This window comes from Budorcas taxicolor, chromosome X (assembly GCF_023091745.1).
Source record: "Budorcas taxicolor isolate Tak-1 chromosome X, Takin1.1, whole genome shotgun sequence".
NCBI lineage: Eukaryota > Metazoa > Chordata > Mammalia > Artiodactyla > Bovidae > Budorcas > Budorcas taxicolor.
In genome coordinates this window covers 63487588-63514755 of record NC_068935.1, presented here as the reverse complement: position 1 = coordinate 63514755, position 27168 = coordinate 63487588, and the positions used below count along the sequence as shown (strand labels likewise).

Here is a 27168-nt window from a genome sequence, read left to right as displayed (position 1 = left end):
CTCCCAGAGTTCACTCAGATTCATGTCCATTGAGTCAGTGATGCCATCCAGCCATCTTATCCTCTGTCGTCCCCTTCTCCTCCTGCCCCCAATCCCTCCCAGCATCAAAGACTTTTCCAATGAATCAACTCTTCGCATGAAGTGGCCAAAGTACTGGAGTACTTTGGAGTACTGTGCCAGGTGGCACAGTGTTAAAATTGAAAGAAAGTAAATGTGCATCTTCACTGAGTAAAGATTCAGTAAACCGGAGTAAGCCCATCTCTTGGTGGCTCAGTGGTAAAGAACCCACATGCCAATGCAAGAGACTCGGATTCCATCCATGATTCAGGAAGATCCCTGGGAGTAGGGGTGCCAGAGAATTGATGCTTTTGAACTGTGGTGTTGGAGAAGACTCTTGAGAGTCCCTTGGACTGCAAGGAGGTCCAAACAGTCCATCCTAAAAGGAGATCAGTCCTGGGTGTTCGTTGGAAGGACTGATGTTGAAGCTGAAACTCCAATACTTTGGCCACCTGATGCGAAGAGCTGACTCATTTGAAAAGACCCTGATGCTGGGAAAGATTGAGGGCAGGAGAAGGGGACAGCAGAGGAAGAGATGGTTAGATGGCATCACCGACTCAATGGACATGGGTTTGAGTACACTCCAAGAGTTGGTGATGGACAGGGAGGCCTGGCTTGCTGCAGTCCATGGGGTTGCAAAGAGTTGCACATGCCTGAGCAACTGAAATGAACTGAACTGAACTCCCTGCCCACAACACAACTGAACAAGTAAACCTAAATAAGTCACCACCTTCACCCCATTCTGTCAAGGTGAAAATTAGACACTGAAGACACTTGCAAACAGAGAAAGCCAAAACAAACAATGAATAGGGAACTGCTCTGGAAATGACACGTGCAACAGATTAAAACCCTGTAGTTAGCATGGACTAAGCATTGGAAGGGGCCTATAGACCTTGAGAAGTACTATATGCTGGAACAAGTAACTATCTAAAACTGTACTGACCCAACACTGCCCTCAAGAGCTCCAGAGAAATTCCTAGATATATTTTTACTATTATCAGTTTTTAAATTTTTTACAATTTTTTTATTATTAACTTCTTTATTACTCCTATAATTTTCATTTTTATAACCTACTATTAACTTGCAAAAAAGGCCCTATTTTAATGCAAATTTCATATATATAATTTTAATTTTGTGATTGATGTTGTTTCATATTTTTAATATTGTATTTTTGAGAGTCTAACCTCTACTCTAGGACTTTAATTTTTCTTTTTGATATTTGTTATCAAAATTGTACCTTTACAAATCTAATCTTCAGTACTCATTTTTACTTAGGGATGTGATTACTGGCTTGATTGCTCTCTCCCCTTTGTACTCTCCCTTTTATCTCCCAGGTCACCTCTATCTCCTCCCTCCCCCTTCTCTTCTCTATGTAACTCTGTGAACCTCTGTGGGTGTTCCAGACTGTGGAGAGCACATAGGAAATTGTTTACTGGCTAGATTGCTCTCTCTCCTTTTGACCCCCCCTCCTCTCCTCCTGGTCACCTCTATCTTCCTCCTCCCTCTTCTCTGCTTCATGTAACTCTGTGACACTCTTTGGGTGCCATTCACTGTGGAGAATCATTCCACCATTAACCCAGATGTTCTATCATCAGTGCTGTATGGATGGAGAAGTCTTGAGGCTCTTGTAAGAATAAGACTGAAAGCCAGAGGCAGGAGGCTTAAATTCAAAACTTGAGAACACCAGAAAACTCCTGACTCCAGGGAACATGAATCGACAAGAGCTCATCCAAAAGCTTCCATACCTACCTACACTGAAACCAAGCTCCACCCAACAGTCAAGAGCAAGATAAACCATGCTTATTCTCCAGCAACGCAGGAAAACGGCCTTGAGCATTAAAATACTGGCTGCGCAAAGCCACACCAGACCCACTGACACCACAAAACTCATTTCTGGACACTTTATTGCACTCCAGAGAGAGAGGATCCAGCTCCACCCACCAGAACACAGATGCAAGCTTCCCTAACCAGGAAACCTTGACAAGCCACTCTCCAACCCCACCCACAGGGAGCAAGCTCCACAATAAAGAAGAACCACAACTTCCAGCCTACAGAAACGCCTCCCCAAACACAGCAATCTAAAGAAAATGAAAAGGCAGAGAAATAGTCAGCAGGTAAAGGAACATGATAAATGCACACCAAACCAAACTGAAGACGAGGAGATAGGGAGTCGACCTGAAAAAGAATTCAGAATAATGATAGTAAAGATGACCCAAAATCTTTAAAACAAAGTGGAGTTACAGATAAATAGACTAGAGACATGGATGGCAAAGATGCAAGAAATGTTAAACAAGGACCTAGCAAAAATAAAAAAGGGTCAATCAATAATGAATAATGCAATAACTGAGATAAAAAACATCTGGAGGGAACCAACAGTAGAATAACTGAGGCAGAGGATAGGATAAGTGAGGTGGAAGAGAGAAGGGTGGAATAAATGAAGCGAAGAGGAAAAAATAATTAAAAGAAATGAGGACAACCTCAGAGACCTCTGGGACAATGTTAAACACCCAAACATTCGAATCATAGAAGTCCCAGAAGAAGAAGACGAAAAGGGCATGAGAAAATACTTGAGGAGAAAAAATGTTGAAAACTTCCCTAAAATGGGAAGGAAATAGCCACCCAAGTCCAAGAAACCCAGAGAGTCCCAAACAGGATAAACCCAAGGTGAAACACCCCAAGGCACATATTAATCAAATTAATGAAGATAAACACAAAGAGCAAGTATTAAAAGCAGCAAGGGAAAAACAACAAATAACACACGAGGGGATCCCCATAAGGATAACATCTGACCTTTCAATGGAAACTCTTCAGGCTACAAGGGAATGAGAAGATATACTTAAAGTGATGAAAGAGAAAAACCTACAACCCAGATTACTATACTCAGCAAGGATCTCATTAAAATATGAAGGAGACATCAAAGCTTTACAGACAAGCAAAAGCTGAGAGAATTCAGCACCACCAAACCAGCTCTCCAACAAATGCTAAAGGGTCTTCTCTAGACAGGAAACACAGAAAAGGTTTATAAATTCAAACCTAAAACATCAAAGTAAATGGCAAAGGGATCATACTTTTCAATAATTCCCTTAAATGTAAATGGGTTGAATGCCCAACCAAAAGACAAAGACTGGCTGAATGGATATGAAAACAAGACCCCTATATATGCTGTCTACAAGAGACCCACCTCAAACCATGGGACACATACAGACTGAGAGTGAAGGGCGAGAAAAAGTCATTTCAGGAAAATGGAGATCAAAAGAAAGCAGGAGTAGCAATACTCATATCAGAAAAAATAGACTTTGAAATAAAAGCTATGAAAAGAGACAAAGAAGGACACTACATAATGATCAAAGGATCAATCCAAGAAGAAGATATAACAATTAAAATTATATATGCACCCAACATAAGACCACCACAATATGTAAGGCAAATGCTAACAAGTATGAAAGGGGAAATTAACAGTAACACAATAATAGTGGATGATGTTAATACCCCACTCACACCTATGGATAGATGAACCAAACAGAAAATTAGCAAGGAAACACAAGCTTTAAATGATACAATTGACTAGTTACACCTAATTGATATCTATAGGACATTTCACCCCAAAACAATGAATTTCCCCTTTTTCTCAAGTGCACACGGAACCTTCTCCAGGATAGATCACATCCTGGGTCATAAATCTAGCCTTGGTAAATACAAAAAAATTGAAATCATTTCAAGCATCTTTTCTGATCACAATGCAGTAAGATTAGATGTCAACTACAGGAAAAAAAAAACTATTAAACATACAAACATATGGAGGCTAGACAACATGCTTCTGAATAACCAACAAATCACAGAAGACATCAAAATATGCATAGGAACAAATGAAAATGAAAACATGACAACCCAAAACCTATGGGAATCAGTAAAAGCAGTGCTGAGGGGACGGGTCATAGCAATAGAAGCTTACCTCAAGAAACAAGAGAAAAATCAAATAAATCACCTAACTTTACACTTAAAGCAACTAGAAAAAGAAGAAATTAAGAACTCCAGGGTTAGTAGAAGGAAAGAAATCATAAATATTAAGGCAGAAATAAATGAAAAAGAAACAAAGGAGACTATAGCAAAACTCAACAAAACTAAGCACTGGTTCTTTCAGAAAATAAGTAAAACAGACAAACCATTAGCCAGACTCATCAAGAAAAAAAGGAGAAGAATGAAATCAAAAAATTAGAAATGAAAATGGAGAAATCATGACAGACAGCACAGAAATATAAAGGATCATAATAGACCACTAATAGCAACTATATGGCAATAAAATGGATAACTTGGAAGAAATGGATAAATTCTTAGAAAACTATAATCTTCCAAAACTGAAAGAGAAATAGAAAATCTTAACAAACCTATCAGAAGCATGGAAATAAAAACTGGAATAAAAATTCTTCCAACAAACAAAAGCCACAGGTGAATTCTACCAAAAATTTAGAGAAGAGCTAATACCTATCCTACTCAAACTCTTCCAGAAATTTGCAGAGGAATGTAAATTGCCAAATTCATTCTATAATGCCACCATCACCCTAATACCAAAGCCACACAAAGATGCCACAGAAAAAGAAAACAACAGGCTAATATCACTGATGAACATAGATGCAAAAATCCTCAACAAAATTCTAACAAACAAAATCCAGCAACATATTAAAATGATGATACAGGCTGACCTAAGATGGCAGAGGAATAGGACGGGGAGACCACTTTCTTCCCCACAAACTCATCAAAAGAACATTTGAACACTGAGTAAATTCTACAAAACAACTTCTGAATGCCGGCAGACGACATCAGGCACCCAGGAAAGCAGCCCATTGTCTTCAAAAGGAGGTAGGAAAAAATATAGAAGATAAAAAGAGAGACAAAAGAGGTTGGAACGGAGATCCGTCCTGGGAAGGGGGTCTTAAAAAAGAGAGACGTTTCCAAACACCAGGAAACACTCTCATTGGCGAGTCTGTGGTGAGCCTTGGAACCTCAGAGGGCAACATAACCGGGAGGAAAAACAAATATTAATATAAAATATTAATATAAAATATTAATAATTAAAACCCACAGATTATGTGCCCAATGGTAACTCCTGGTGGAGAAGCAGCGCAGATCCCTGCATCCACCACTAGCAAACGGGGGCTGGGCAGGGAGGCACCGGCTGCTTTGCTTAGAGTAAGAACTGGGCCTGAATGCCCCAAGGGCAATCTGAGGGAACTAACTTGTGATAGCAAACCAGACTGTGGGATAGCTACCCCTGAAAAGCCCTAACCTAAGACACTGCCAGGCCCACTCACAGAACAAAGGACTGACTAGAGCTAGCCGGCTGTGGACCAGCCCATCCCCCGCCAGAGACAGGAGAGGGCAGCCAGAGTCGGAAAGGGGCAATTGCGGCCACAGGGAGGCATCATCTACCAAACTGCAAGCAGACTTGATTGCTAACCAAGACTTCTTGGGATTCTGGATGGTCGACATCCGCCTGAGAAGGTGAACCGGTTGTACACCCAGAAAACTGAGTGGCAGGGACGGGGGAGGTGATAACTCGCAGGGACCACACTCATCAAACACTTGGTCGGTCACCTGAGCTGCCTGGACCTGGGAAGGGCACAAAACGCAGGCCCAACCGAGTCTGCACCTTTGTGGAGTACCCGAGTACCTGAACCTGAGCAGCTTAGACCTGGGATCTGCGCACAACCCAAGGCCGGCCTCAGACAGTTCCCGGCAGAGCAACCTAGAATCTAAGCAGTGTAGACAGGGAAAGCACACACGCCGTGAGTGAGGGAAAACCCAGTGTGGCCGAGACACTGCAAGCACACACCAGTGATATTTGTTCACAGCATTCTTCTCGCCCCAGAGCACAGTTGAACAAGTGAGCCTACAAAAGTGTCCACCACCACCTCCTTGTGTCAGGGCGGAAATTAGACACTGAAGACACCAGCAAACAGAAGAAGCTAAAACAGAGGGAACTGCCTTGAAAGTGACAGATGGAGAAGTCTTGAGGCTACTGTAAGAACAAGACTGAAAACCAGAGGCAGGAGGAATAACTCCAAATCCTGAGAACACCAGAGAACTCCTGACTCCAGGGAACATTAATCAATAGGAGCTCATAAAACGCCTCCATCAGTTCAGTTCAGTCGCTCAATCATGTCCGACTCTTTGCGATCCCATGAATCGCAGCATGCCAGGCCTCCCTGTCCATCACCAACTCGCGGAGTTCACTCAGACTCATGTCCATTGAGTCAGTGATGCCATCCAGCCATCTCATCCTCTGTCATTCCCTTCTCCTCCCAGCATCAATCCCTGCCCCCAATCCCTCCCAGCATCAGAGTCTTTTCCAATGAGTCAACTCTTCGCATGAGGTGGCCAAAGTACTGGAGTTTCAGCTTCAGCATCATTCCTTCCAAAGAAATCCCAGGGCTATTCTCCTTCAGAATGGATTGGTTGGATCTCCTTGCAGTCCAAGGGACTCTCAAGAGTCTTCTCCAACACCACAGTTCAAAAGCATCAATTCTTCGGCATTCAGCTTTCTTCACAATCCAACACTCACATCCATACATTACCACTGGAAAAACCACAGTCAGCAAAGTAATGGACCTTAGTCGGCAAAGTAATGTCTAGATGGACCTTAGTCGGCAAAGTAATGTCTCTGCTTTCGAATATGCTGTCTAGGTTGCTCATAACTTTCCTTCCAAGGAGTAAGCGTCTTTTAATTTCATGGCTGCAGTCACCATCTGCAGTGATTTTGGAGCCCCAAAAAATAAAGTCTGACACTGTTTCCACTGTTTCCCCATCTATTTTCCATGAAGGGATGAGACCAGATGCCATGATCTTCGTTTTCTGAATGTTGAGCTTTAAGCCAACTTTTTCACTCTCTTCTTTTACTTTCATCAAGAGGCTTTTCAGTTCCTCTTTCTGCCCTAAGGGTGGTGTCATCTGCATATCTGAGGTTATTGATATTTCTCCCAGCAATCTTGATTCCAGCTTGTGCTTCTTCCAGCCCAGCGTTTCTCATGATGTACTCTGCATAGAAGTTAAATAAGCAGGGTGACAAAATACAGCCTTGACGTACTCCTTTTCCTATTTGGAACCAGTCTGTTGTTCCATGTCCAGTTCAAACTGTTGCTTCCTGACCTGCATACAGATTTTTCAAGAGGCAGATCAGGTGGTCTGGCATTCCCATCTCTTTCAGAGTTTTCCACAGTTTATTGTGATCCACACAGTCAAAGGCTTTGGCATAGTCAATAAAGCAGCAACAGATGTTCTTCTGGAACTCTCTTGCTTTTTCCATGATCCAGCAGAGGTTGGTAATTTGATCTCTGGTTCCTCTGCCTTTTCTACAAGCAGCTTGAACATCTGGAAGTTCACGGTTCACGTATTGCTGAAGCCTGGCTTGGAGAATTTTGAGCATTACTTTACTAGCATGTGAGATGAGTGCAATTGTGCGGTAGTTTGAGCATTCTTTGGCATTGCCTTTCTTTGGGACTGGAATGAAAATGACCTTTTCCAGTCCTGTGGCCACTGCTGAGTTTTCCAAATTTGCTGGCACATTGAGTGCAGCACTTTCACAGCATCATCTTTCAGGATTTAAAATAGCTCAACTGGAATTCCATCACCTCCACTAGCTTTGTTCATAGTGATGCTTTCTAAGGCCCACTCTACTTCACATTCCAGGATATCTAACTCTAGGTGAGTGATCACACCATCGTGATTATGTTGGTCTTGAAGATCTTTTTTGTACCTACACTGAAACCAAGCACCACCCAAGGGCCAACAAATTCCAGAGCAAGACATACCATGCAAATTCTCCAGCAACACAGGAACATAGCCCTGAACTTCAATATATAGGCTGCCCAAAGTCATTCGAAACCCATTGACATCTCATAACTCATTACTGGACACTTCATTGCACTCCAAAGAGAAGAAATCCAGCTCCACCCACCAGAACATGGACACAAGCTTCCCTAGCCAGGAAACCTTGACAAGCCATCCATCCAATCCCACTCACAACAAGGAAACTCCACAATAAAGAGAACTCCACAATCTGCCAGAATACGGAGAGGCCACCCCAAACACAGCAATACAAACAGGATGAAGAGGCAGAGAAATACCCAGCAAGTAAAGGAACAGGATAAATGCTCACCAAACCAAACAAAAGAGGAAGAGATAGGGAACCTACCTGATAAAGAACCCCAAATAGTGATAGTGAAAATGATGCAAAATCTTGAAAACAAAATGGAGTTACAAATAAATAGCCTGGAGACAAGGATTGAGAAGATGCAAGAAAGGCTTAACAAGGACCTATAAGAAATAAAAAAGGATCATTATATAATGAATAATGCAATAAATGAGATCAGAAACACTTTGGGAGGGAACAAATAGTAGAATAACGGAGACAGAAGACAGGATAAGTGAGGTAGAAGATAGAATGGTAAAAATACATGAAACAGAGAGGAAAAAAGAAAAACGAATTAAAATAAATGAGGACAATCTCAGAGACCTCTGGGACAATGTTAAATGCCCCAACATTCAAATCATAAGAGTCCCAGATGAAGACAAAAAGAAAGACCATAAGAAAATACTTGAAGAGATAATAGTTGAAACTTCCCTAAAATGGGGAAGGAAATAATCACCCAAGTCCAAGAAACCCAGAGAGTCCCAAACAGAATAAAGCCAGGGGGAAACACCCAAAAAAAACACATTAATCAAATAAACAAAGATCAAACACAAAGGGCAAATATTAAAAGCAGCAAGGGAAAAACAACAAATAACACACAAGGGAATTCCCATAAGGATAACAGCTGATCTTTCAATAGAAACTCTTCAGGCCAGGAGGGAATGGCAGGACATACTTAAAATGATGAAAGATAATAACCTACAGCCCAGATTACTGTACCCAGCAAGGATCTCATTCAAATATGAAGGAGAAATCAAAAGCTTTACAGACAAGCAAAAGCTGAGAGAATTCAGCACCACCAAACCAGCTCTCCAACAAATGCTAAAGGATCTTCTCTAGACAGGAAACACAGAAAGGGTGTATAAACTCAAACCCAAAACAATAAAGTAAATGGCAACGGGATCATACTTATCAATAATTCCCTTAAACATAAATGGGTTGAATGCCCCAACCAAAAGACAAAGACTGGCTGAATGGATACAAAAACAAGACCCCTGTATATGTTGTCTACAGGAGACCCACCTTGAAACAAGGGACACATACAGACTGAAAGTGAAGGGCTGGAAAAAGATATTCGCTGCAAATAGAGACCAAAAGAAAGCAGGAGTAGCAATACTCATATCAGATAAAATAAACTTTAAAACAAAGGCTGTAAAAGAGACAAAGGACACTACATAATGATCAAAGGATCAATCCAAAGAGAAGATATAACAATTATAAATATATATGCACCCAACATAGGAGCACCACAATATGTAAGACAAATGCTAACAAGTATGAAAGGGGAAGTTAATAATAACACAATAATAGTGGGAGACTTTAATACTCCACTCACACCTATGGATAGATCAACTAAACAGAAAATTAACAAGGAAACACAAACTAAATGATACAATAGACCACCTAGACCTAACTGACATCTATAGGACATTTCACCCCAAAACAATGAATTTCACCTTTTTCTCAAGCATACACAGAACCTTCTCCAGAATAGATCACATCCTGGGCCATAAATCTAGCCTTGGTAAATTCAAAAAAACTGTAATCTTTCCAAGCATCTTTTCTGACCACCATGCAGCAAGATTAGACAGGAGAAAAACGATTAAAAATTCCAACATATGGAGGTTAAACAACACGCTGCTGAATAACCAACAAATCATAGAATAAATCAAAGCATGCATAGAAATGAATCAAAGTGAAAACATAACAACCCAAAACCTCTGGGACACTGTAAAAGCAGTGCTAAGGGGAAGGTTCATAGCAATACAGGCATACCTCAAGAAACAAGAAAAAAATCAAATAAACAACCTAACTCTACACCTAAAGCAACTAGAAAATGAAGAAATGAAGAACCCCTGGGTTAGTAGAAGGAAAGAAATCTTAAAACTTAGGGCAGAAATAAATGCAAAAGAAACAAATGAGACCATAGCAAAAATCAACAAAGCCAGAAGCTGGTTCTTCGAGAAGATAAGTAAAATTGACAAACCATTAGCCAGACTCATCAAGAAACAAAGGGAGAAAAATAAAATCAATAAAATTAGAAATAAAAATGGAGAGATCACAACAAGCAACACAGAAATACAAAGGATCATAGGAGACTAATATCAGCAACTATATGCCAATAAAATGGACAACTTGGAAGAAATGGACAAATTCTTAGAAAAGTACAACTTTCCAAAACTGAACCAGGAAGAAATAGAAAATCTTAACAGACCCATTACAAGCACGGAAATTGAAACTGTAATCAGAAATCTTCCAGCAAACAAAAGCCCAGGTCCAGATGGCTTCACAGCTGAATTCTACCAAAAATTCAGAGAAGAGCCAACACCTATCCTACTCAGACTCTTCCAGGAAATTGCAGAGGATGGTAAACTTTCAAATTCATTCTATGAGGCCACCATCACCCTAATACCAAAACCTGATAAACATGCCACAAACAAAGAAAACTACAGGCCAATATCACTGATGAACATAGATGCAAAAATCCTTAACATAATTCTAGCAACCAGAATCCAACAACACATTAAAAAGATCAGACATCATGACCAAGTGGGCTTTATCCCAGGGATGCAAGGATTATTCAATATCCACAAATCAATCAATGTAATACACCACATTAACAAACTGGGAAATAAAAGCCATATGATTATCTCAATAGATGCAGAGAAAGCCTTTAACAAAATTCAACATCCATTTATGATTAAAACCCTCCAGAAAGCAGGAATAGAAGGAACATACCTCAACATAATAAAAGCTATATATGACAAAACCACAGCAAACATCATCCTCAATAGTGAAAAATTGAAAGCATTTCCCCTAATATCAAGAACAAGACAAGGGTCCCCACTCACACCACTACTATTCAACATAGTTTTGGAAGTTTTGGCCACAGCAATCAGAGCAGAAAAAGAAATATAAAAGAATCCAGACTGGAAAAGAAGAAGTCAAACTTTCACTGTTTGCAGATGACATGATCCTCTACATAGAAAACCCTGAAGACTCCACCAGAAAATTACTAGAGCTCATCAATGAATATAGTAAAGTTGCAGGATATAAAAACAACACATTGAAATCCCTTCCATTCCTATACACTAATAATGAGAAAACAGAAAGATAATTTAAGAAAACAATTCCATTCACCATTGCAACAAAAAGAATAAAATACTTTGGAATACATTACCTAAAGAAACTAAAGACCTATATATAGAAAACTATAAAACACTGGTGAAAGAATTCAAAGAGGACATAAATAGATGGAGAAATATACCATGTTCATAGATTGGAAGAATCAATATAGTGAAAATGAGGATACCACCCAAAGCAATCTATAGATTCAATGCAATCCCTATCAAGCTACCAATGGTATTTTTCACAGAGCTAGAACAAATAATTTCACAATTTGTATGGAAATACAAAGAATCTCAAACAGCCAAAGCAATCTTGAGAAAAGGGAACTGGAGGAATCAACCTGCCTGACTTCAGGCTCTACTACAAAACCACAGTCATCAAGACAGCATGGTACTGGCACAAAGACAGAAATATAGATCAATGGAACAAAATAGAAAGCCCAGAGATAAATCCACGCACCTATGGACACCTGATCTTTGACAAAGGAGGCAAGAATATACAATGGAGAAAAGACAATCTCTTTAACAAGTGGTGCTGGGAAAACTGGTCAACCACTTGTAAAAGAATGAAACTAGAACACTTTCTAACACTATACACAAAAATAAACTCAAAACGCATTGAAGATCTAAATGTAAGACCAAAAACTATAAAGCTCCTAGAGGAAAACATAGGCAGAACACTCTCTGAAATAAATCACAGCAGGATCCTCTATAACCCACTCCCCAGAGTAATGGAAATGAAAGCAAAAATAAATGAAATGGGACCTAATTACACTGAAAAGCTTATGCACAACCAAAGAAACTATAAGCAAGGTGAAAAGACAGCCTTCAGAATGGGAAAAATAATAGCAAAAAAAAAAGCAACTGACAAAGAATTAATCTCAAAAATATACAAACAGTTCATTCAGCTCAATCCCAGAAGAATAAATGACCCAATCAAAAAAATGGGCCAAAGAACTAAACAGACATTTTTCCAAAGAAGATATAGAGATGGCTAGAAACACATGTAAAGATGCTCAACATCACTCATTGTCAGAGAAATGCAAATCAAAACCATAATGAGGTACCATCTCATGCCAGTCAGAATGGCTGCTATCAAAAAAGCTTCAGACAGAGGGTGTGGAGAAAAGGGAACCCTCCTACACTGTTGGTGGGAATACAAACTAATACAGCCACTATGTAGAATGGTGTGGAGATTCCTTAAACAACTGGAAATAGAACTGCCATATGACCCAGCAATCCTACTGCTGGGCATACACATTTGAGGAAACCAGAATTGAATGAGACATGTGTACCCCAATGTTCATCGCAGCACTGTTTACAATGGCCAGGACATGCAAGCAACCTGGATATCGGTCGGCAGATGAATGGATAAAAAAGCTGTGGTACATATACACAATGGAATATGACTCAGCTATTAAAAAGAATGCATCTGAATCAGTTCTAATGAGGTGAATGAAACTGGAGCCTATTTTACAGAGTGAAGTAAGTCAAAAAGAAAAACAGTAATACAGTCTATTAATGCATATATATGGAATTTATAAAGATGGGAATGATGACCCTGTATGTGAGACAGCAAAAGAGACCCAGAGATAAAGAACAGACTTTTGGACTCTGTGGGAGAAGGTGAGGGTGGAATGATTTAAGAGAATAGCATTGAAACATGTATATTACCACATGTGAAATATATCACCAGTCCAGGTTCGATGCATGAGACAGGGCTCTCAGGGCCAGTGCACTGGGATGACACTGAAAGATGGGATGGGGAGGGAAGTAGGAAGGGTATTCAGGATGGGGGACACATGTACACCCATGGCTGATTCATGTCAATGTATGGCAGAAAGCACTACAATGTTGTAAAGTAATTAGCTTTCAATTAAAATAAATAATTTTTTTTTAAAAAGAAAAGCAAGAAAATAATTTGCCAATTTAGATGAAATTAAGAAATTCCTTGAATGACACAAATTCTCAAAACTAACTCAAGAAGAAAGTGAAAACCTTAAATATCCCTAAATCTATCAAAGATATGGAATAAATCTATCAAAGATATGGAACAGAAAACTCCAGTCCCATGTGACTTAACTAGTGAATGCTATGAAATAGGTAAAGGAGAAATATCACCAAACCCATACAAATTCTTTCAGAAAGCAGAGGACAGAAAACACTTCTCAAATCATTTTATGAGGTCAACCTTACAAAATACCAAAACCAATGAAGACACTGCAAGAAAAGAAAACCATAGACCAATATTCTTCATTAAGTTAAGCACAAACAATGAAATGTTAGCAAATTTAATCCAGCAATATATAAAGCATTATGACCAAATGAGATCTATTTCAAGAATGAAAGATTGGTTATGCATTAAAAGATCATCAACCAGTGTTATTCATCATATGAAGAAAACACAGGAGAAAAACCATATGATCATGTCCATAGGTGCCATAAAAGCATTCGACAATATTCAACAACCGCTATGATAAAAACTGTCAGAAAACTAGGACTACAAACAGACTTTCTTAATCTGATCAAGGTAAACTAAAAAACTCCTGCAGCTAACATGATAATGAAGGAAATCTAATCCCTCCACTGGGGGTGGGGGAAGGCTGCTGGCCTTGGATTCAGAGGGCCATGGAGAGGCCTATCCAGCCAGAGGGTGGGGATCAAGGGGCCTGATTGAAGTACCTATCCCCTCCTCGGGCAGTGGCCCTGATCCAGTCACCTCCCGTGGCACCAGTGGTTCCACCTCCCATGCAGTGTTGCCCCAGCCCCGTCATCAACCCTGGGTGTACTGTGTGGGTTTATTTGACCCCTTTCCAGACCAGAAGTAAACCAGCACCCAGCAGGCCAGCAGACACAGGGTCACCTCCCAGTTGAGGGCCCCGGCACCTCCAGCCCTCCGGAGAGCCACAAGACTTTGATCCTGGAGAGGGAAAGCCCATGAGTTTCATGCCAGAAGAGGCCAAGGGACTGGGAGTGTGATGGGGGACATTGCCTTTCTGGCAACCCTTGAGTGCAGCTGGTCCAGCCAGTGCTTCTGGGGGGCCTGTCATAAGTTCCCAGCCTGGAGCCTCTGTAGTCTGTGTGCCTGGAGCCCCAGGTGGCCCTGCCCCATGCTGTCTCCAGTGAGTTCAACAGCAGTCCCAGCATCCCTCCCCAGGCAGGCAAGCACAACACACTCCACATTCCTATTCTCTAGACTCCAGGACCGGGTCCCCATGCACCACCATGCGAAGGCACCTGCACATGAACACAAGCACACACAGATGCCAATATCCATGTGCATGCACCTGACCACATGCTCTCTCACACACACATGCACATGCGAACGCCCATTTGCAAGCACCTCCACAAACACACATGCACATACCTATGTGCATGCACCTCTGCACACCCATTTTCTCACACACACATACACGCACATGGACTAGCACCTGTGCACAGGCACTCTCTCGGGCACACACAGACACAGACATGCACATCAGATGCCCATGTGCATGCACCTGCCCACATACACATGGACACACATGCACACACACGCACACACACATGAGCTACGTGCGGGACACCAGAAGGACAGACCAGGTCTGACCCAGGGATGCCCAACTCCCTTCCAGAAGTCGATGACAAGGACCTGCGCTCAGCAGGATGCTCACCTGTGAGTGTGGCCAGGTTGGCAGCAGTGCAGTCTTGGAGGTGCACAGCAGACGAGGCTCACTTGGGGTTTGCAGGCTTGGACTGGAAACAGGCACGTGCCCTGAGGAGAGGGGGGCAGGGTCTGTTTGAGCATGCGCACTGAGCAGCTGCAGACACACTAAAGGGTGGAGCGCCACCCAGAGGCCTCCTGGCTAAGCCATCTACCAGGTTTCCGGGCCTGAGGCAGGGCTGATTTAGAGGGACCAGACCACGTGAGTGTGTCTGTGCAGGCTCATTGGGGTGACATACCACGCAAATGCGTAAAGCTTCTGCAGGGAGCGCCTATTGCCCGAGAGCCTGCAGCCACCGTGGAAGCCAATGGTTGGCGGAAACCAATCATGAGGCAGGACCAGAGTGTGTCTGTGCAGGCGCTCTGCCGATGCTGAGCTGCAGGTCGCACTACAGGGCTGGGTTCTGTAGGGAGGGTTCAGTCTTTCCCGACGCACAGGGAGGGGGGAGGGGCACACGGTGGAGGAACCACGAGGGCAGCCGATGAAGATGCAGGTGCCATGGCCTTTGTAGCGGGCATGGCACATGTCAGCCAAGGTGTGCCCAGTGGTGATGGTGGCGGTGATGGCACTGGCAACCCAGCTGGCCCTGGTGACACCGTCAGTCCTACAGTCCCTGGTGACCCTGGCAACCTGGGTGATCCCAGAGGCCCCAGCACTGCAGGAAAGTTCAGATCCTGGGGTCACTCCACGCACCAGAGTGGGGAAGAGACACTGCACCTGGAGCCAGAGTTCTGAGTAACCGACCCCTTCAGTTGTGTCCTATTCCAGGAGCCTCAGTCGCAGGGTGAGCTAGGTGTGGCCTAGGTGTAGGCTAGGAGTGGTTTGAGGGATTGCAGGCAGCGGGGCCTAAAGTGTAGGAGGAGGGTTCTCTGAGGGGCTGGAGGGTATGGGTCAGGGTTGGTCTGGCTGCCGGGGGATGGTGGTGAAGAAAAGCAACCTGAAGGGATCCAGAGGGTCAGGATGGTGATATCCAAGGTGTCTCGCAGCGGCCGTTTGGGAGATGGTGGGTCACCATGAGCAGGGAGCCTGACGGACAGGCAAAATGAGAAATGTGGATGGTGCCTTAACCATATTTCCACCAGCAGGCTCACCATATCTTTCACATCGCTCACTCAGGCAAAACTCTCCCACAACTTACTGTCTCAAAGTACTCAACTGTGAGCATCAGTTCAGAAGGAGCTCAATGTTAATGGCCGCCTGTTGGTTCTGTCAGTTCTAAAGGGGGCTGGGGCCCGGGCTGGGAAGAGGGTGGTAGGCAGTGGCCAGGGCCAGTCTCGGCCCAGGAGGAGCCATAATGGAGGGTTAAGCCTAAAGGAGAAGTGTGGTGCTCTGGGCTTGTCAGTGTGTGGGGACAGAGGAAGGACATGCCTGACTGAATTTCATTTTCCCTCCCTTTTAACCGATTGAGTGCTGAAGACCATGTCATGCTCCAGATGTCCATTGCCCTCTGTCTGCTGATTTCCCTGGTGATCTGGACCTTGCAGCACTATATGCCCCCCCCCCTTTTTACTAAGCCTCTGCATGAAAGTCAGGGTTAAATCTACCATATGTGCCCTAGCCTCAAGTGTCCTTCCCGAGGGCATTGATTTCTGCAGTAGATGGATTGGGCTTCATCTTGTGCTTGTGCTTGTGCTTGGGAGGCTCAAGGTCCACATAGTTTGTTTGGTGATTGTTAACCTGCAGAAAATAAAACTGAGCTACTGTGCTGTCTCTGACTTTAGTTTTAGCTTCTGCACTTCCTAGTACTGTATTTGGCTTCTGGTTGGAGGGGAGGTTTTGAGATCCAGATATTCAAGGAGCACAACATTAGTGAAGACAATGTAAGAAGCGGGACAATAAGACAGTAGTGTACAGCCGTTCAGTATTAATTTTGGAGTATTTTCTCATTTTATGAAGTGAAGTAAAGTGAAAGTTGCTCAGTTGTGTCTGACTCTTTGTGACCCCATGGACTATACAGTCCATGGAATTCTCTAGGCCAGAATACTGGAGTGGGTAGCCTTTCCCTTCTTGAGCGGATCTTCCCAACCCAGGGATCAAAGCGAGGTCTCCCACATTGCAGGCAGATTCTTTACCAGCTGAGCCACAAAGGAGGCCTGGGCCACAGCAATACTATCTGAAAACTGACGTGATGGACGAACACATGAAAGCACCTGAAATAACGCAAAGACCATAGGAAGTGCTAGCTATCACTACAGTCAAAGAGCACACGTATGATGTGGAGTGGGCAGAGACAGGATGCTGGTGGGTCGTGTGGCTTGGCCGCTTGCCCTCGACTCCCACCTTACTCCAGTGAGACCCTTCTGTGGCATATGTTGGAGAAATCAAAGTTGCACTGTGGAACTAGCTTTAGGCCTTGAGACTGGAAAGTCGGCATTCGTGTCTCTTTGGACACTTGGCGGGGTCCATTCCACGCCGTCTGAGCAAGCACTAGACAGGCCCATGTGCACAGGTGCATCAGGGGGCACCTGAAAGGAGCGTGACATTGTGAGGGAGGTGAGTTCCGCCAGCCTCAAGGGGTCTCCATAGCAGCCCGTGGGTGGCTGGGGTGTATGCGCAGGCGCAATTTTCGCGTCCTTGCGCAGAAGGGAAGGACTCTGTGAGGGACCCAGTCTCTCCGCCCGGTATTTGCGGTTTGAGGGAGACGCGCGGCAGCCATGCAGGCGTCGGGTGGTGGCGCCGGTGGTGCAGAGGGCCGAGATGACCAGCAGAGCTCCAGAACACCCGCTTGCCAGAGTGGTTCAGGCAGCGCTGAAGGTGAGGATGTTCACCGGGCCCCAGAAGGCCGGGGTGTGTCTGGCGGAGGAAGAGCGGTGATGGAAGCTGCTGTAGCTCGTCCCCGGGGTGAGCGGGCGCCAGATGGCCTAGGATCTGCTGGAGATGTAGCACCCTTGGCTGTAAGGCCTAGACGTGGAGAGGTGGTGCTGTATCCTTTTCATGGAGCCTCCCTGGGCACGGCCAGTGGTATGGTGGTGGGAAACATGCCGGCAGCCTGAGGAAGGAAGGGATAGAAGGGAGCACGGAGGCGATCCGGGGCAGCAGGACTGTGCAGCCTGGCCGGAAAGGGGGTCGTCAAGGCCTGAGGAGCCTGGAGGGCGGGGAAGATGGACTGAAGGGTTACGGAGGCAGCTGAGGGTGGTCTCAGGTTGTGGTCGGGAGCATGGGCATCCTGGGGTAAAAACGGGCCTCTGAGGTGTGAGGAAGCCCGAGATACCAGCAAATTCTGTAATGGATGGTGCCTTAACCGTGTCTCTCCCAGCACACTCAGAGTGCCTTTCCAATCACCCCTGGAGGCAGACATGGCTCGCAGATCTCTGCTCCCAGATGCCCAACGCCACCAAGGATTGATTCGGAAGGAATTTGCAGTGAATGGCAGTGACCTGCTTGTGTCGGTTCCAGACGAGCTTGCCTTGGGGAGTGGGGGGTGGCAGGTGCTGTGGTCTGAGCTCCCTCTTAAGCATGCTATGATGGAGACACTGAGGGGCTTGGTATAAGGAGGAGGGCTGGTACCCTGGACCTACAGGAGCAATCTTCCCTTTAACCTGATTTTTTTTTCCCCTGCTTTTAGTAGATGGACTGCTGAAGACCTTGCTTTCATCCAACTTTCCCTGAACCCATTCCTCGATCAGCTTTCCCTGGTGATTCGGAACATTCGGAGCCTTGGGATCCCACCTCGCCAAAGCCTAAGCTGAGGAAAGGGGCTGAGGCCTAACCTTGTGTCCCCTACTCGGCAGGGCATAGGGAATTCAACCTAAGAGTCATTGCCACTTTGTTATTTGAGTCTAGGTTTTGGCCTATACTGGCCTTTGGTCTCTCTTGGTTCACTTGCTTTGTTTCCCTGGTGCTGGAGGAGTGGGATGCTTCCGTGTTTATTACAGCAGAAAATAAAACTAAGTCACTTTTTGTGCCCCAGTTTCCTTTCAGCTAATGCACTTCTGGATTTTAAAAACACTTTTTATCTTTGTTCTTGTGTTAGAGGGAAGGTTCTGAAATTCAGATATTTGAATTCAGTTACAAGGGAATTGAAAACAATTTCAGACAATGAAAACCGAGCCCTATGTTCAGCACTAACTACTGTCGACATTTAATATTTTCTGGTGGTACTTGCACATTAAATGTATAACAGCATGTGATGTAGAACTTACCAAGTTTAAGTTTTTTCCTGAATTTTTTTTCATTTAATATACTAGCTTTTCCACTTTCTAAAATCTCTTAAGAATTGTGTTATTGAATAGATACAAGATGCATCATAATGTAATTATTGGGAATTCCCAGACGGTCCAGTGGATGAGACTCTGCACTTCCAGTGTAAGGGCTGCAGGTTCAATTCCTGGCAGCAGAACTAAGATCCCACATGTCATATGGCGTGGCCAAAAAATTAAGATTGGGTCTTTAAATAAAAAATAATAATAATGTAATTATGGAACATTTAAGTTGTTTCCACTTTTTATAGTACTATGGTTAATGATTAGTGGAATGTATAAATCTTTCCATTAATGGTTATTTCCTTAAAGTATTAATATATTCCAAGAATTAGAAATACTGACCTAAATGTTTACTTCTTTTTAAAAATTAATTTATCTTTTTATTTTTTAATATAAATTTATTTATGTATGTTACTTTACAATATTGTATTGGTTTTGCCATACATTGACATGTCCAGGCTCCCTGCTGGGGTCCTCTTGGCCACAGAGCAGGGGACAGACACAAGCAGTAGACCAAGTCTTTGCACACCCTGAAACTGACTGGGGGCCAGAATCAACAGAAACTGGGAGGGTAGGAAGCTGGGACAGGGATGCCCCACACACAGGAAATGGTCAGCCACTGCTGGTGCCTCTTCACCTCCAGTGGGGGTGGGGGAAGGCTGCTGGCCTTGGATTTGGAGGGCTGAGAGGACTCTCCGGCCAGGGGGTGGGGCTCAGGGGCCGGATTGAAGTACAATCCCTGATGCAGTCACCTCCCGTGGCCCCAGTGGTCTGGCAGATGCACCCCACGCCCAGGCAGTGCTGCCCCAGCCCCGGGGTCTCCCCCGGCTGTACCTTGCCTGTTGACTTGACCCTTTTCCATACATAGAAGTAGACCAGCACCCAGCAGGCCAGCAGACACGGGGTCACCTCCCAGTTGAGGTCCCCAGGTACCTCCAGCCCTCTGGAGAGCCTCAAGTCTGTTTCTAGAGAGGGAAAGCCCATGAGCATTGTGCAAGCAGAAGGCAAGAGACTGGGCAGTGTCCAGAGGAACATGGCCCTTCCCTCAGCCCTTGAGTCTAGCCAGTTCCTCTGGTGCTTCTGATGGGCCCAGGGCATGCCCACACCCTGCAGTTCCTATAGTCTGTGTGCCCGGACACCCAGGTGGCCCTGCCCCATGCCTTCCCCAGTGGGCCCAACAATAGTCCCCACTTCCCTCTCCAGGCGGGCAGGAACAGCCCACTCTGCATTCCTGGTCTCAGGACTCCAGGGATGGGTCCCGGCGCACACCCATGTGCATGCACCTGCACATGCCCACATGCATGCACCTGCACATGCCCACATGCACAGACAAGGATGCAGACTTGAGCTATGTGTGGAAGATGAATGGGACAGACCTCGCCTGGCCCTGGTGCTTGACTCCCTTCCAGAAGCTGAAGTCAGTAGGCTGGTCTCATGTGAACATGGCAGCAGAGGTGTAAGGAGAAGAGGAGAAGAGGCTCACTTGGTGTTTCCACGTTTGGCGGGAAGCAGTCATGTGCTCATAACCACCTAGGAGGGCCATCCAGGGACTGCTGTCAGGGCCTGATTGCATAGGTGTTCTCGGCACCCATAGTAATGTCACCCACCCAGGGGCATGGTTTCCTTTGGGTGTCTCAGCCCCTCAGACTGCCCGGCTGGCCTTGGTGGGCTAAACTGCAGCGTGAGTGGTTCTGGAGGCCACAGACCCAGGTGCCAGCGGAGGTGGCGTGACGGGGGGTGCTGAAGGCCAGGGAGGCGTGGATGAACCTGGTGACCCAGATGGCCTTGAAGGGCACCCAGGCCTCAGAAGCATGGGAGAGGCAGGCGCAGCCACGGCTGGAGCCCCAGAGCTGGCACAGGCACCTCACCCTCAGGGACGTGGCAGAGACACCTTGCCATGATTGGGCGGACAGCCCTTGGTGGGGCCCGGTGGCCACGATGTGCTGGGGACCAGGTGGACATGCAGTGCTAGGGCGTGGTTGCCATGCCGGTCAGGGGACAGGAGGACACACTGGGCCGTGGCCTGGTGTAAATGTTGCATCAGGACTTGATAGGCATGTGCCACCCATGGCTGGAGGACCAAGAAGTCAACTTCACAATTTGTATCCTATTTGAAGAGAGGCAAGGGACTGGGCCTGGAGTGGGGAGGAACGGGCCTCCTGTAGACAGTGGAATGGAGAGAAGGTGGTCAGCCTGGGGATCGGAAGGGGTGTAGGGAGGGAGAACAAGAAGATGGCTGGAGGGCCTGGCCTTGCGGGTATGGGTCAGTGGTGGCATGGAGAGATGGAGTGGGGAGATGGCCTGAGGGACTGGAAGGGCATGAAGCAGACTTGGGGTGGGGATGAAGATAAGTGAGAACGGCCAGAAGGAAACAGGCCTCCAAGTGAAGAGTAGGTCTGAGGCACAGGCAAGGTTGATGTGAGATGGTCCCTTAACCTCACTGCTACCAGCTCCATCATACTGCAGATCCCATCACCCATGGAGGCAGAGATGGCTGGCCATTCCCTGACCCAACACATCTAGCCCTACCACAGGGCAGTAGGGAAGGCACTCACAGTGAACAGCAGCAACCTAGCAATGTTAGTTTGCAAAGGGACCTGGGAGGGTGGCAGGTGTCTGGGTTTATTCTAATAGTCAATTGGAGACCCCCCAAAGGTGAAGTCTAAGGATGTAGACATGTACACTGAGCCTGTCAGCAGCTGAGGGGGTAGAGAGGAGTAGGGGAACAGTTAACACATTTAATTATTCTTTTTCCCCTCCCTTTTAGACAACTGACTGTTGAAGATGGTGGCCAGCTCCGAATTTCCATTATCTCCTGTCTTAAGCAGCTTTTCTAGTTGCTTAGGATCAACCAACCAATGACAGGGTACTTTGTGACCCTGGTTATCCCTAAGCCTAGGCCAAAAAGAGCACCTAAAATTAACCTAGGCAGTGCATCCTTCCCCAGGACATTGATTCCTACACTGGTTGCTGATTTATTGTGGGGGCCTAATTTTTTCCTTATACTGGCCTTTGGGCACTCTTGGCCCTGTTGTTTTCTCTGGCTGGAGGAGGAGGGTGTTTCAATATTTCTTGTACCATAAAATGAAGCTGAACTATCATTCTGTGTCTGAATATATTTTCAAATACTGCACCTCTACAGTTTCTTGCCTTTGTCCTTGGTTTCAAGGGAAGGTTCTGGGCTTCAGATAGTCTAGTAGTACAGTGTAATTGAAGACAACTTAGGAAATGGAAAAAAATTAAAATGTATTATGTCTTGTCATTCAGCGTTAACTGCTGTCAGTATTTTAGAATATTTTCTTAGTTTTATAGTGGCAATATTTGGCTCAGCTGGTAAAGAATCCGCCTGTAATGTGGGAGACCTGGGTTCCATCCCTGGGTTGGGAAAATACCCTGAGAAGGGAAAGGCAACCCCACTCCAGTATTGTGTCCTGGAGAATTCCATGGATTGTATAGTCCATGGGGTTGCAGTGTTGGACAATGGAGGAGTGACTGTCACTTAATATATAACAATAATGTAATTGTTGAAAGTTCAGGATTGATTTTTCTTGAAATTAATTTAACATATAAGCTTTTTCTCCTTCTAAAATTTCTTCAAAAACATGTATTTGGATGCATAAAAGAAGTACTGTAATTTCAGTGTTAACATTTAATGTTTCAATTTGTCCCTAATAGTGATTCAGTGCAATTCTTCTGTATAAGTCTTTGCCTGACTGGTTATTTCCTCAAGATAGATTCCAAAGGGTACAAGTACTTAGTTAAAAATTCACTTTTCTATTGATTTTTTAAGGCTATTCATCTACAGTAGGTGGTTGCTACTCAAAAGTGTGCCCTTCCACCAGAATTCTAGTTTGCCTACCACCATTTATCAGTAGGTCTGATTCCTCCCAAAGTAACAAGCTTAGCTTGCAGAAGATCAAACAACTCAGAAACACTAGAACTGTAACTTTATGGCCTACTGACCTTGTTTCAGTTCAATGTAGAAGTTTGGGGACAATTAATTAAGTTTTGGGGGAGGAGTTAGCTCCCTCCAATGTCTAGTATTTCCTGCAACCTAACCAAATTTGCTGATAGTTTTAGTAGTTCTGTGAATTACAACATATTTTCTTCATGTATGATCAGGTTATCTGCAGATAAGGTGTGCTCAGTAACTCAGTTGTGTTCAACTCTTTGCAACCCCATGGATTATAGCCTGCCAAGCTCCTCTGTCCATGGAATTTTCCAGGCAAGAATACTCGAGTGGTTTGCCATTTCTACCTCCAGGGGATCTTCCTGACCTAGGGATCAAAATGACATCTCCTATATTGGCAGGCAGATTCTTTACCAGTGTGCCACCTGGAAGCGACACAGTGTTAAAACTGAAAAAAAGTAAATGTGCATCTTCACTGAATAAAGATTCAGTAAATCAGAGTAAGCCCATCCCTTGGTGGCTCAGTGGTAAAGAATCCACCTGCCAATGCAGGAGACTTGGGTTTCATCCATGATTCAGGAAGATCCCCTGGAGTAGGAAAGGACAACCCATCCAGTATTCTTGCCTGGGAAATCCCATAGAGAGAGGATCCTGGTGGGCTACAATCCATAGGGTTGAAGAGTAGAACACAACTAAGCAACTAAACAAAGAAAAAAGAAAGAAAGAAATCAGAAGAAGTTGGGAATCTGTAAGGATATGATATGTTCTTATTCTTAACAGTATGCTCCCACCATGTGACTGTAGGTATTACTTTTGATATTTTTTAAATTTGTGCGGGTCTCAGTTGGAGCATGCAGGATCTTCAATGCAGCATGCAAGCTCTTATTTAATAGTTGCAGTGCGTGGAATCTAGTTGGCTCACCAGGAATTGAACCTGGGCCCCCTGCATTGGGAGTGTGGAGGCTTAGCCACTGGACCATCAGGGAAGTCCCTGACATAAGTATTTTCTTTATTTGGGAAACTAATTGTCTGCTCTATTATATTAATGGGCTTCCCAAATGGCACAGTGGTAAAGAATCTGCCTGCTAATGCAGGAGATGCAAGAGATGCAGCTTCAAAGCCTGGATTGAGAAGATCCCTTGTAGAAGGAAATGGCAACCCACTCTAGTGTTCTTGCCTGGAAAATTCCAGGGACAGAGGAGCCTGGTGGTCTACAGTCTATGGGGTTGTAAAAAGTTGAACATGACTGAGCGACTGAGCATGCATGCTCTTTTAGATTAAGAAATAACCGTTCCCAGTCTTGTTCCTTTAAAACATTGGGACTTGATTTTGAATTTGATGAAAAGTCTATACCACTGTCAAAGATATGTATGGATTTTGTAACCCAGCATCCATTTTCCTTCTCTTGGTACTGGTATAATGTCACCCTGGAAAATTGCACCTTTCCTTTTCTCTAGGCCATTGTGATTGTGATAGAGTTGACTTCACCTTTGATTCCGGGGGTAGGTATGTGGCTCAGGCCTGGCCATTGGAGGACCACTTTCCTCCTGCTGTGGTGATATCATCCAACCAGTGACACTTCAGGTCTCTAGGGGAGGCAGGCTGGCAAAGGACAGAGCATGAACTGGAGCAAGAAGGTAAATCTCATGGAACAAAATGCTGGATCCAGCCATGCCTGAAGACAGGAGCTATCTCTGTACCTTGTAGTTGCACAGACCAAGAAATTATCCCTTTGGCTTAAAAACCAATGGGGTATTTTGGGTCATTTTTCTTTCACTTGTTTTTCACTTGCAGTAGTAAAGTCTTGACTATTAGTGAATTGAATGTTCATAAATTTATTTCTTACTTAACTAATGTGGCCTGAAGACTTGGCCCTTCTTTATTACTTCAAGGTAGAAATAGGCCTATTTTGTTGCTAGTGGATTAGCTCCTTGCTGATCAACTCATATCATGGTGGAAAAGGAGTCCAATGAGTCAAAGGAGGGGAGGGACACTGCAAGGGGCAACTAGAGGAAGGAGACAAGGAGGAGGACCATCCCTTTCCAGACAGGGCACCAAGAATTGACCCAAAAGTGGGCCATAGAGTGGATACAGCTAGGCCTGCACCATCCACAGTACTTTTAAGAGTTATATAATATTTTTCAAAATGTATAATCCATAGTTATTTGAACCAATCTCTTGTATATAGGCTTTTAGGCTGTTTGCAATTTTTCAGTATTACAAACAATGCTGAAATGAATATTCTGGTACATTTGTTTTTGTGTAACTCATTATGTGGAGAAGGATATGGCAACCCACTTCAGCATTCTGGCCTGGGAAATCCCATGGAGAGAGGAGCCTGGTGGGCTACAGTCCATGCGGTCCCACAAGTTGGACATGACTGAGTGACTAAACCACTACCACCAACGCATTATGTACAATAGTTCTAATTTAAGAAGGAGGATTGTTGGGTCAAAAAGTAATCTCTTTTTAAAATGTTTTATACATGTTACCAAATTGCCCTCCAAAAAGGTTGCATTGATTTAACTCCAGACATTTGGGTATGAAAGTATTCAGTTTCTTACTCCCAACCCTGAATTTGTCAGCTTGTTGTTTAGTCACTAAGTTGTGCCCAACTCTTTTGCAACACCATGAACTGTAGTCCACCAGGCTCCTCTGTATATATCCATAGGGTTTTCCAGGCAAGGATAATGGAGTGGGTTGCCACTTCCTTCTTTAGAGGTGCTTCACAACATAGGGATCAAACTCATGTCTCCTGCTTGGCAGGCAGATTCTTTATTTTAACACTGAGCGATCTGGGAAGCCCATTTGTCAGGTTCGCCTGGCATATAAAATAATAATAACATACCACAGACCAGGTGGTGTAAGGGCTTCCCTGGTAGCTCAGCTGGTAAAGAATCCTCCTGCAATGTAGGAGACCCCAGTTCGATTTCTTGCTTGGGAAGGTCCCCTTGAGAAGGGATAGCCTACCCACACCAGTATTCTTGGGCTTCCCTGGCAGCTAAGACAGCAAATAATTTGCCTGCAATGCAAGAAACCTGGGTTCAATCCCTGGGTTCGGAAGATCCCTGGGAGGAGGGCATGGGAACCCACCCGCTCTAGTATTCTTGCCTGGAGAGTCCCTGTGGACAGTGGAACCTGGCGGGCTACAGTCCATAGGGTCACAAAGAGTTGAACACGACTGAGCGACTAAGCACAGCACATCAGGAACAATGTTTGTGAATAAAATTGCCAATTTAGGGGCGCTCCTCAGATGGCAGAGGAATAGGACCGGGAGACCACTTTCTCCCCAACAAATTCATCAAAAGATCATTTGAATGCTGAGCAACTGACACAAAAGAGCTTCTGAACACCAGCGGAGGACACAGGCACCCAGAAAGGCAACCCATTCTCTTCCAAAGGAGGTAGGACAAAATATAAAAGACAAAAAGGGAGACAAAAGAGTTAGGGATGGAGACACGTCCTTGGAGGGAGTCATGAAGGAGGAGAAGTTTCCAAACATCAGGAAACACTCTCACCAGCAGGATTGTTGGGAGTTTTGGAATCTCAGAGGGCAACATAACTGAAAGGAAAAAAAAAAAGAAAAACAGCAGAGAATACGCACTTAACTGCAACTGCCAGTGGAGAAGTACCCCAGATGCTCACATCTGCCACCAGTGAGTAGGGGCTGGACAGGGAGTCACGGGCTTCATGCTTAGGGTAAGGATGAAAAAATGGCAATAACTTTCCCAGGAAGAGCTCTGACTTAACAAGCAGCCTGGCCTTCTCATAGAACAAAGGACTGAGTGAATACCACAGCTAGCAGCTGTGGACCAGCCCCTCCCACACTGAAGGTGGCCAACAGCCAGAGCTGGAAGGTGAGGGGCAATCTCTGTCCCAGAGACGGCATCCTCCACCAAAGTGTGAGTAGGCTCCCTGTTGGTAACCATGTCTTCCTGGGATCCTGGATGGCTGACATCTGCCAGGAAGGTCAGAGCCTGAG

The 27168-nt window shown here is 44.7% G+C and overlaps 1 protein-coding gene across 1 annotated transcript in view; it reads left to right on the top strand.

Annotated features, from left to right (window-relative positions):
* LOC128069480 (histone-lysine N-methyltransferase PRDM7-like) overlaps positions 1-17888 on the top strand; it is a 132176-nt gene extending 114288 nt beyond the window's left edge. Inside the window, 1 exon segment of the mRNA XM_052662663.1 lies at positions 17712-17888. Coding sequence (XP_052518623.1) covers positions 17712-17888 — 177 coding nt within the window.
* The last annotated feature ends 9280 nt before the right edge of the window (positions 17889-27168 follow it).